Genomic DNA, 10,901 nt, shown 5'->3' on the forward strand with positions numbered 1-10,901 from the left:
TCTTTCTTATCTTCTAACTCTTCTCTTCTTTATTTTCCTTCACCTATATCCTCATCTATGGTAGAAGTGTTGGCTCCATGTAGCAGATACCCTGCCCCAGGTGCTTTCGCCCTTTCATTATCATCCTCTCATTCTATCTCTTTATCTACTTCTTCATCTTCCTCTTCATCAAAGGCATCCTATGCCTCACAAGAGGGCACCAACCTGGGCTCACCCTCAACCTCAGTGGATGGAGGTATTCCAAGATCAAGATTGAGCTCATCCTCCACCTTCTCTTCTTCTAACATTGGTTCTTCTTTCAACTGGGCCACAACTTGTGGGTGCAGAGTGTGGCGGTTGGCAAATTGGAGAAGCAAGTCATGAGCCTTCTCCAAGACATCTAGTTCTTGAAACCCAAGTGACTTCTTTTAGTGGCCTACCTCTCCACTTAACTAGATATTCAGGCCAACGGTTGGTGAACCGTGACTGTAAGATGGCTTCGAGCTCGAAGGGTAGATTGGCCTGAGATGCGGGCAACAGTACTTGCCTCCCGAACTTGGTGTCGTTGTAGAAACGGCATAACAACTTCACATGAAAGGCATCGTGGATACATACTCCCTATGGTAGAGTTGGAGCTTGTAGGTGACATCGTTGAATTGCTCTACCACCTTGTATGGACCATAATACCTATGATTGAACTTTGGTGTTAAGTTCTTTGGAAGTGCCATGTTTTGAGAGTTCACCAGAACCTAGTCACCTGGGAAGAACTCGACTCGCCGCCGTCGTGTGTTGAACTGCCGAGACATTATCACTTTGTTGTCTTTGAGGCTTTCCCTAGCCACCTTCATGTAGTCCCGCCATTTGTTAAGGAATTATTCTGCATCTGGATCCTCGATGCATGGGATCTTCTTGGTAGCCAGTGCGAGAGAAGTGATGACTTCCTTACCAGTAGCCGACTCAAAAGGAGAGAAGCCGGTGGGACTGTGGCGAGATGAGTTGTAATGGAACTCCAGGACATCCAAGTACTTGGCCCAATCCTTCTGGTCGGCTTTGACATAGCTATGTAGGTAGTCTTCGATCCCCCTTGGTTGAGTCATTCCGTCTGACCATCTGTTTGTGGATGATATGCGGAGGAGAAGTGGAGCTAGGTATCCAGCAAGCGGAACAACTCCTTCCACATGTTACTCATGAAGCATACATCACGATCTAAGATGATGGCCATAGGTAACCCGTGGTACTTGAAGACACCATTGAAAAATAGCTTGGCCACGGTGGCGGCTAAGAGTGGCGTGGCCGCGGCAATGAAGTGAGCTTGCTTCGAAAAGTAGTCCACCACCACAAAGATGGTGTTGAAACCATGGGATGTAGGTAAGACGCCTTCTTTGACAATAAAGCCCAAAAAAACTCCACATTTGTCACTGCAAACTAACACTTCTCTGGTTTGGCATAGAGCTTGTGTTCCATGAGGCATTGCAAGACCTTGGCAAAATGTTCCATATGTTCGAGGAGTGTCTTGCTGAAGACCAAGAGGTCATCAATATACACCTCCACAAAATCATCCATGAAGTTTCCACAGGAGTCATCAATTTGGGTACAATATGTGGGTGGCGCATTGGTCATGCCGAAGCCTAACACAAGCCACTTGAAGCTTCCATATCTAGTTCTGAAGGCTGTCTTCTCCACATCCCCTTTAGCAATGCGGATTTGATGGTAGCCTCAATCTTGGAAAAGTACTTGGCTCCATTTAGTGTGTCCAAGAGGTCTTCTACCAAAGGCATGGGATATTTGTTGCAAATGGTGATTTTATTCAAGGCCCGGTAGTCGACATAGAGTCAAAGTGAGCCATCCCGTTTTTTCACAAACAGCACGGGCGCACCATAGGGAGACTTGCTTCGTCGAATGAAACCTCTGTCTAGAAGCTCATTTAGTTGCTTCTTCAATTCCATCAGTTCTTCATTGGTCATCCGATAGGGTGGGTAGGACAGGGGGTAGATCCAGGGATTAGTTCAATCTTGTGTTCCACTGCTCTTTTGGGTGGCAACCCAAGGGGTAATTTGGCAAGTATGACATCTTGGAATTGGTCTAGTACTGCTTGAATGGTTGGGTCTCCCACCATGAGGCCTTTGCTAGGTTCCTCACTGGTATCCCCCACCCGCATGATGCATAGGTGTACGAAACCACCCTTCTTGAGTTCCTTCTCTACTTGCTTGGCATTGCATAGGCCCCAACTTGAGTCAACGAATTTGCCTTTTCTCACCTGGGCCGCTGTCATGTGCATATTCTTGTTGCCTTCGCCCAATTGTGGCCTGAAGTAGGGTATCTTGTGACATTCTCCATCTTTCTCTAGAATGATTTCATTCATGCCCTTGCCTAGTATCGAGATGACATACTTGTCAAACCATGTGAGGCCCAATATTGCCTCTCGAAGCCATCCAACGGGACCACCACAAAGTCCATGCATTGGCGCAATTCGCTAAGTTGAACAGCTGTATGTTGTAAGCCATTCTAGTGTTGGATTCTTGGCCTTTGCCAAAGTTCACTGCGAAAGTTTCGGGATTGCTAGTTTTGATCCCCAAGCGTTCTGCCACTCGGATTGTGATGAAATTGTGGGTCGCTCCTGTGTCGACCATGAAGCATTGTGGATGTGTGTTGATGAAGCCATCTACATGAATTAGATTCATTAAGGGAAATTTTGCTGCCATGAGTAGAGGGCATAACTACATCACCCCCACCTTGGGTTGATCCCCATCGTCACTATTCTCTTGGGGATCCTCATCTAGATCCCTGATTCGCGCGCAGGAAGGGGCCCCATAGTGGTTGTCCTAATCATTAAAACATGATGCGATGATTTTGGAGTTGCTTGTTCTATTGAGTTTCGAGTAATCCCTTTACCAATGTGGGCCATCACATCAGAGGCATCAGGGAGGAGGGCGGGATGACCCCCATGTCCCACTTGCCCTTCCGTAATTGTTCACTAAGGAGCTACTCGATTGGGAATTACCACTTCTACAATTTGCACTTTGAGCCCCTTGGGGCCGGCTTGATTGTGTTGAGGTTCCACTCTCGCTAGGCCTGGAATCACCCCCGTTACCATGCCTCACCTGCATGTTTCCTGCCTGAGTCGAGGTCGGGTTGGGAAGGCCCATTGACCAGTTGCGCCCCTCATTGATTCATGTCCTTCTAGCATCCAAATCTGCAAGGCGTTCTGCCATGGTGAAAGCATCCTTCAAGTTTGCGGGATTTTGCTTTTCAATTTCCTTTCGGGCCCAATCATGCATGCCATATAGGAACCTGTGGAGTAAGGTGACCGCGTCCATGTCTGATAGCATCAAGCTAAGAGTTCTGTATTTTCCCACATACTCCCACATCTTTCCACTCTGCATTCTAAGGCTGCGCCATTCATCTCGCAGTTTAAATTTCTCATTTTGGGGCACAAAATAATTTCTCATTTCTTCCTTTAGTTCGGTCTGAGACATTCTGCCCAAGCCAACTTTGTCTCTTTTCCTTTCTTCTACTAGCCACCATATGGCCGCTTGATCTGTAAGAAAACGGCTTGCCACTTCCCCGCGACGTGCCCCCCTAACTCGAAGCATGCTCATGTAGGTTGTTATTTCAAAAATCCACCTTTCCAAAGCCAACAAATCCCTGTCCCCCTTGAATTTTTCGAGTTGAGGTCTGAACTTGCCAAAGTCATCTTCCAATTCTAAATTGTCATGGATTACTTTGTGTCGGTGGCGATTCCCCCTTCTATTGCCTCCTCGAGCCTCATTGACCTTGTTTTCCCTTCTGGGGTTGAGGTCTCTCAACACTCTAGCCACCATTTCTTCTATTAAGGATCGCATCTTAGGATCTGGTACTTGGCGATGCGATGGGCATGTGCCATCCACTAGCCTCTTCCCCTTGTCATGGGGCTTACCTCCACTTCGATCTCGAGTCCATCCCTTTCTCACACCATTTTGTCCCCTTCTATCTCGAAGACCTAGAACCTTCGCCTAGGCATCTCATTCCCTCGCACGAAGAAGTCGATTTGCTTCGCAAGAGGCTAGCTCTAATACCAAGTGTTACAAAACTTCCCTTGGAGCTTGTCTTTCACCCCCTTGGGGCCTTGGCACAACGCATCACGGAACCGTCTTGAGATCTCCCCCCAACGAGCAGTTAGAAATATCCTTGGAAAATGAGGAAAAGGCGTGCTCTCGCAGGCAAAGAGGAAGGAAACCCCTGCTTGGGATTCTAGCCCCCTTACCTCTCGCCCCAACCTAAATGAGAGCCCCTCCCCCTCTTCGTTCACTCGAAACGCTCACCAACCCTTTCACTTAGCTACATACAACCCGACGGGAACCTCGAGGCTGCTACGACCATACCCAAGCATGATATGAGATTTACCTCACATCACACCTTGGAGAGCCTAGTCCCCTAAGGCCTACCTCCCTATAGGTGTTTCTAGCTCTAACCCCGTAGTATAGCTACAAAGCCCATACCCTTACGTGGGGGTGGGGGGACTTGACCTATTATCATACTCTCCCTGAGATATATAATAGTGGAAAAATGACTAGTTGCAAAATAGAGAACACTACCAATATGCCGAAATCACGTGAAGGGAGCTAGTCACATGGGCTTGACAACCCAATACTAGTTTTTGGTCCTACTAAAAAGGCAAGACATAGGCACCAAATACTTCTAAATGAACCAAAGCCACTAACCTTTGACCCGTCATTAAGACTTACCAAATTACGTGGCATTGGACTTCGTGCACCTAAGATGAGCCACCATAGGCTAATGTCCATTGGCACCTCGCTCGTTTTGGATGATGTGCATTTCTACCGTCCAAAGAAAGGGAAATAGAGTTGGATAATTCAGTGTCTACAAAAGTAGGTTTCGGGTGCCATCTGCCTCCATTTTGGTGAGGGCAGAATGTTTACCATTTCAAAACATACAAGCCTAGATATCTCGTCTTGAACTACATAAATGTTACCCCTTAGGCATCCACTTATGACTGTGGAAAGAGATGAGGCACCCCAGCAGCATCCAGCCCTGCGCACTCCTTAGGCCATCCACTTATGACTGTAGAAAGGGATGAGGCACCCCAGCATCCAGCACTGCGAATGGCAGGCTGTGAATCATGAATCCCATCTCTACAAAATTTGAGCAGATCTTCGCATGGCATGCAGTTATTTTCCATGAGGCAGTAAGCACTTATTATGTTTGATGAGGGGACTTGCACATTGAGCAGCATCTCGAGAGACCACAGTCCATAGTACCAACTCTTTAACTCCAGAATGTATTCTTATTATACATCTTCATTATTTGGAGAGGCCAAAATGCACTAAAAGGAGGGCAGGAAAACTGCATGGAGAGCATCATTACCGCACATCTTGATTCGTTGCAGAGGCAACAGCTATAATGGTTATTATCCATCTTCATTATTTTAAGAGCCCAAAATCCATCACAAATAGGGAAGCAAAACTGTATGGAGATCATCATTATCTCACACCTTAATTCGTTTGCAGAGGCAGTAGATCCAAGATCAAAGGACCTGATCTGAGAGACTGTAAGACCTTCCTTGTGAAATGTTCAAAAGACCTTACACATGGGGAACACAGACATGCTTGTATGTGCAGACATAAGGGGCATCGCAGCCATGGTACTTGCCAGCCCATCTACCCTCATCGATGTCGCCAGCGTTCCAGACGGAGGCATACAAGAACATTGGCATGGAAGGGAAGCTCTCGCCGTCCTGCTTCTCTGCGACGCGGACGCAGGCACCGTCGATGAGCCATTCGATGCGGGACGGGCTCCAGCGGATGGTGTACTCATGGAAATCCTCGGAGGAATCAAACCCAAGGTCATGGATGACCTCGCGGTTGCCCGTGCCGGTGGTGTAGTAGTTAGTCTGGACGATGCGCTTGTCCTTGCCCAGGAATTCGAAGTCGATCTCGTCCTGGTCACGGGGGCCCTCGAGGGAGGAGAGGTAGAAGCTGCAGTTGAGGCCACTGGTGTCGCCGCGGGGGCATCGGATCTGCGCCGAAAAGGTGCCACCTTCGAAGCGGTTGTGGCTCCGCCAGCGTGCGCCGCCCCGCTCGTCGAAGGTGATGGCGATCTGTCCTTCCTCTTTCTTGTGCTCGCAGACCTCTGGGCAGTAGTCGACCGCGATCTCCCGCAGCCTCTGCGTCTGCAGGAGCGCATGCGGAAAGGAAGCTGCTGAAGAGGCCGGCACAGGAGCGGACGCCATACCCTCTCTCTCTCTCGCTCTCTCTCGATACTCGCCTTCAGGCTATCAAAGCAGCTGCTTCATCTTCATACTTATACCTACGAATAAATGAAACCTTCATCTGATAGCTTAGGTGATCTATCTATCGGCGGGATAGGTCAGTGGGCCTCATGTGACATGTTCGTTCGCATGAACCTTTAAGGTCCCCTGTCAAACCCTTTCTCAATTAAGGTCCCCTCTCAAAACTTTTTTCAATTAAGGTCCCCTGTCAAACGTTTCTCAATTAGATGTGCATACATGCACTGCGGGGAAGGATGCAGTTTGTGCGAGATCCGCACTCATCCACTTGAGTTACCCCAACCCACACTCGAACCACTATGCCACACTAATTTTTGTGAATCATGAAGTCAAAAATCTTTCCTCAAAAAATTCATAGCTCTTTTACATTAAATCACATTCATCATGAACACAACCCTCTCTCACATCATCATTATCAAAGGAGTCCCATAGTGTAGCAAGCCATACAGCATGGTCAAGTTAGATAACCATCTCATAGGGATCCTACCCAATGATCCAGGTTGCACATCCTATGCATTTGAGGGACACATGTTTCAAACATCATCCATCTGTTCTTTAATCATCTAATCTTTAAGAGAGGGTTGGGGGGGGCTATATGTGTGCCACATGACAACCTATGAAACTACAACATGGCATCCCCAAACCTTTCATTAATATGTATCTTTTATGTTAAGGTTAAGATGTTAAGGATGGCAATATTCTAAAGTAGATCGAGCTTATTTGAATTCTCTAAGATTTCTATAAACAAGTTCTCATCCTTGTCGTCTCCACTTCCACCTTTATATTCATGTATGCTCAAATAACTTAGTCATGTTTATCATTGCAAATATTATAAAGTAAAAGAGAGTTTAATCATCTTTAATCCTTAAGTTGAAAAAGCAATGTGTAATTGTCCTTACTATAAAATATCTCTTAAAACATTCCATAAAGTCCTTTTTAAATAGAGAAGTGGGCTTGGTAATTAAATTATATTCATACATATTGAAGCATCCAACTATTGGGGAGTTTAAAGCTTATAAAAGAAGTTATTGCAAGGACAATGCAATCATGTGCATTCATGTTGGAGCACCCAAATATTCAAGTGTTGAAAGATTACTAAATAAGCATAAAGGACATCATAATTGATAAGGAACACTTCATTCTAAATAAGCATAAAGGACATTATAATTGATAAGGAACACATCATTCTAAAAACATTCAATTACATATGTTTTGGGTTTTCCATTTAGTCCCACTAATCATGCATTGAAGTGTTTGTGAACTTAAGGGAAGTGGATGTGCTATGCTATTGCACACTAGCTTCCTATGCTCACAATAGAAAAAATTGTGTGCTTCATATGCAAAATACAAGGCACTTCATGCTTAATCTATAAAATGTCAAGAATGTGATTAGCCTATTTATGTAGACTATTCATTGAAGCATGTAAATCATCATATATATTTGCGAACTATAATAACCAATATATGTCAATCTACATGCAATAATGCATTCACTTGCAAGATGATGAATGTGTGAGATTCTCTCTCTCTCTCTCTCTCTCTCTCTCTCTCTCTCTCTCTCTCTCTCTCTCTCTCTCTCTCTCTCTCTCTCTCTCTCTCTCTCTCTCTCTCTCTCTCTCTCTCTCTCTCTCTCTCTCTCTCTCTCTCTCTCTCTCTACATTATAGCAGTATTCGAGTCCTCTTTATTTTTCTCTCTCTATTAGCATTTTCTATGTGCATTGTGGTGACCCTATATATGTTATGATGATGTGACAATGAGGCCTTATAGTATCCAACCTTGCCACAAATGGAGGATAGTCCTAGCTTCAAAGTAGTTTCTCTTGACTTATTGAAACTCAAAGCTAACTAAGACAAAATTCAATAAGATCTCTCATTGCTCTTTCTTTGGGATGGTCTCTAAGCTCAATGTGTGTAGATTACTAAACACTAAGACCAAGAATTGTGGGATTTGGAAGAGACTTTGGAGGATCTCCATTTTGTTTGGTTAGATGTTAAACTTGGTTTTTGTATAGGATAAAGCATGTATGGTCCATAAGATTATTATGATATTTTTTTAAAATTTGTTTATGAAAATAAATGCCTCATCGCTGAATAATAATATAATACAGATGAAAGTATAGATTTAAATATGTTCATAGCCATACAAAACAATAGTCATATCCCTAAGTGTTATTGACCTGATAACACATTAGACATTACTTAAATGCCTCATCACTCAATAATAATATAATACGGATGAAAGTATAGATTCAAATATGCTCATAGCCTTAGAAAACATAAGTCATACCCCTAAGTGATGTTGGCCCTATAACACATTAGACATTACTCAAATATGTCCTCCATAACCTTAGAACAGATATATGCCTACATGCTATTACACATTTTTCAGTATGCATGGAGCTTAACAAAACATGCTTAAGTTTGATGTAAGGTTTTTTAGATAAAAGGAAATGCTTCAAGAACATTAATATACATGTGTAGATGTAGTTGCGCTGCCTAATCATGCTTGGCATCATTCCAAATCTTGCAAGGTTTATACTCTCTTCATTTTTTTAAAATTAAGCTTTTCTCAAAAAAGTGGATGGTGCACTTTATGAGCAACAAGTCTTTCTCCAATAAAAAATAAAAAAATCAAATGGTAGTCTCCATACAAAATGATACACAATAGCCCAACAATCACAAAGCATACCACTCTGCTTATACACATGCATGTGTGCATGTTTATAATCGCATGTGTGTCAGCCTTCCCTACCTCTCTCAAAGTCATATCATATTTTATATCCTCTATAAATGTAAGTTATATCTACCTTATTTGTTGATGAGAACTAAAATCACACGTGCATGCATGCATGTGCACACACACACACACACATACATGTAAAGCCTAATTAAGCTCTACTTAGTATTTAAGAATTTGAAATATGATAAATGTCAAATATGTTTGGATACATCGTAGATGTCCATAGATGCATAGGTACATCAAATATTATTTCTTGAATTGTGATTGGTTAAGACATTGGAAATATAGAGGGTTTTAAAAAACTTATGTTTAATTTAACACATATTAGAACTTGATATATAGCATTTTGTACTATCATTTGCCATTGCATAGGTTCAAAATGTGATCCCCTTTGCTATTGTTTTTTCCACCATCCAACATTCATGACTACGAGCTTAAACGAAGATAGAATCTTGCAATAATGGTTTTTTTTTTCTAAGGTGTGCATGGACACGAACATAGCTTTAAAAAAATCATTTCTTAGATCGTGAAGTATAAAACTGGTGTGTTTTTTATTTTAATATATAATATGAAAAAAGCACATTGCTACGTACGTAACTATATAAGGTTCCATCCAAGTAATAATTATAATAGTGTAAATGAAATAGCAATAATTGTAATAGCAAATGCTTTCAATGAATATAATTTAAGTAGGACACAATGACTTTGTTGTGAAGCACTTTGTTTTGGCAAGGTCTATGCAACAACTTGAATGCCTTTTTTGCACCATTGTCATCTTTAGAAAGGAAGGGTTTTGTTGCTAGAGTTGTTAAACTATCTCAATATTAGTGGCTCTACAATGCATTGCAATTATTGGATAGATGTAAGTGCACAATAGAACTTGGTCTTAGGCCTATTTTGTATTAGCATATGATGAATGTAGGGTACTTTTTCTATCATTCATACCTCATGTGTCCTCTCCCACAAACTTATTTGAGACCTTTTAATTGTGTCCTATGCATTGCAATGATAATTCCATGTAGGTTCTATAGAGAGTTAGAAAGGTAATTATTACAACAAAAGAGTTGGTAATAGTTGTGTTTCAATTTGCATAAAGCACATTGCATTGCCTAGACTTCATCCTTCTCTCTAATTGAACATAAAAGCTATTTTTTTACTTCCAATCTACTCTACATGGCATAAAAATGAATCTAGGGTTTCTAATTGATGACCATCCCAACATCTTCCATATGGTGTACCACGTGAAGGATGTGGACTCAAGTGACATGGTGTTTGAACTATGCTAAGGAGGAAACACCTACGAGCACTTACAAGCTACAATGGCAAGGACAACAACCTTGGTTAGTTTACCAAGCCATTTGTGCCTCAAGCCTTTACCACCATTATAGAGATACTCTAGGATTGCCACTAGAAAGAGTTTTGCACTTTGACATGAAACTAAGCAACATCCTCTTGGAGACATATAATATACTAACTATTAATAAGTGCTCCTAGTTATCCTCAAGTTTATATGATGCTAACTCAATATTTTAGTATTGTCACTAACTTTTCCCTCATTGCCCCTCATTAGTAGTTATTTCTTATTCGACTTGTTGGGCACTTCATTCTAAACTAACCTGAGGTTTGGGAGGAGGGCTATGATCCTCGCTTGCTAAACATGTGGAGCCATCTTACTAACCTACACGTGCCCCACCTTCACTTGGAGGTTAAGGTCCCCTCATTAGGCTCTTGTGTTGTTGAGACGCCCACAACATTCCCAACTTGGCACAATAACTCAATCGTCCCCTTGTTCTCCACCATCATACGATACTTCTTCTTTGTTTTCTCTTCATTTTCCTCAAGCAAATTCTATAGATCATGTTGCACCTGGATGGTTTTGTGTCTATGAGGCTCTGG

At 42.7% G+C, this 10,901-nt stretch overlaps 1 protein-coding gene across 1 annotated transcript; it reads right to left on the minus strand.

Annotated features, from left to right (window-relative positions):
• Positions 1–5,258: 5,258 nt before the first annotated feature.
• LOC148015262 (xyloglucan endotransglucosylase/hydrolase protein 31-like) lies at positions 5,259–6,318 on the minus strand. Its single transcript, XM_087665976.1, has one exon. It carries the CDS (start codon positions 6,206–6,208, stop codon positions 5,561–5,563), a length of 648 nt encoding a protein of 215 aa, XP_087522102.1. The 5' UTR covers positions 6,209–6,318; the 3' UTR covers positions 5,259–5,560.
• Between the last annotated feature and the right edge of the window lie 4,583 nt (positions 6,319–10,901).

The sequence above is a fragment of the Lygodium microphyllum genome, chromosome 24, assembly GCF_053477565.2.
Source record: "Lygodium microphyllum isolate KBCC chromosome 24, Lygodium_microphyllum_v1.1.10, whole genome shotgun sequence".
NCBI lineage: Eukaryota > Viridiplantae > Streptophyta > Polypodiopsida > Schizaeales > Lygodiaceae > Lygodium > Lygodium microphyllum.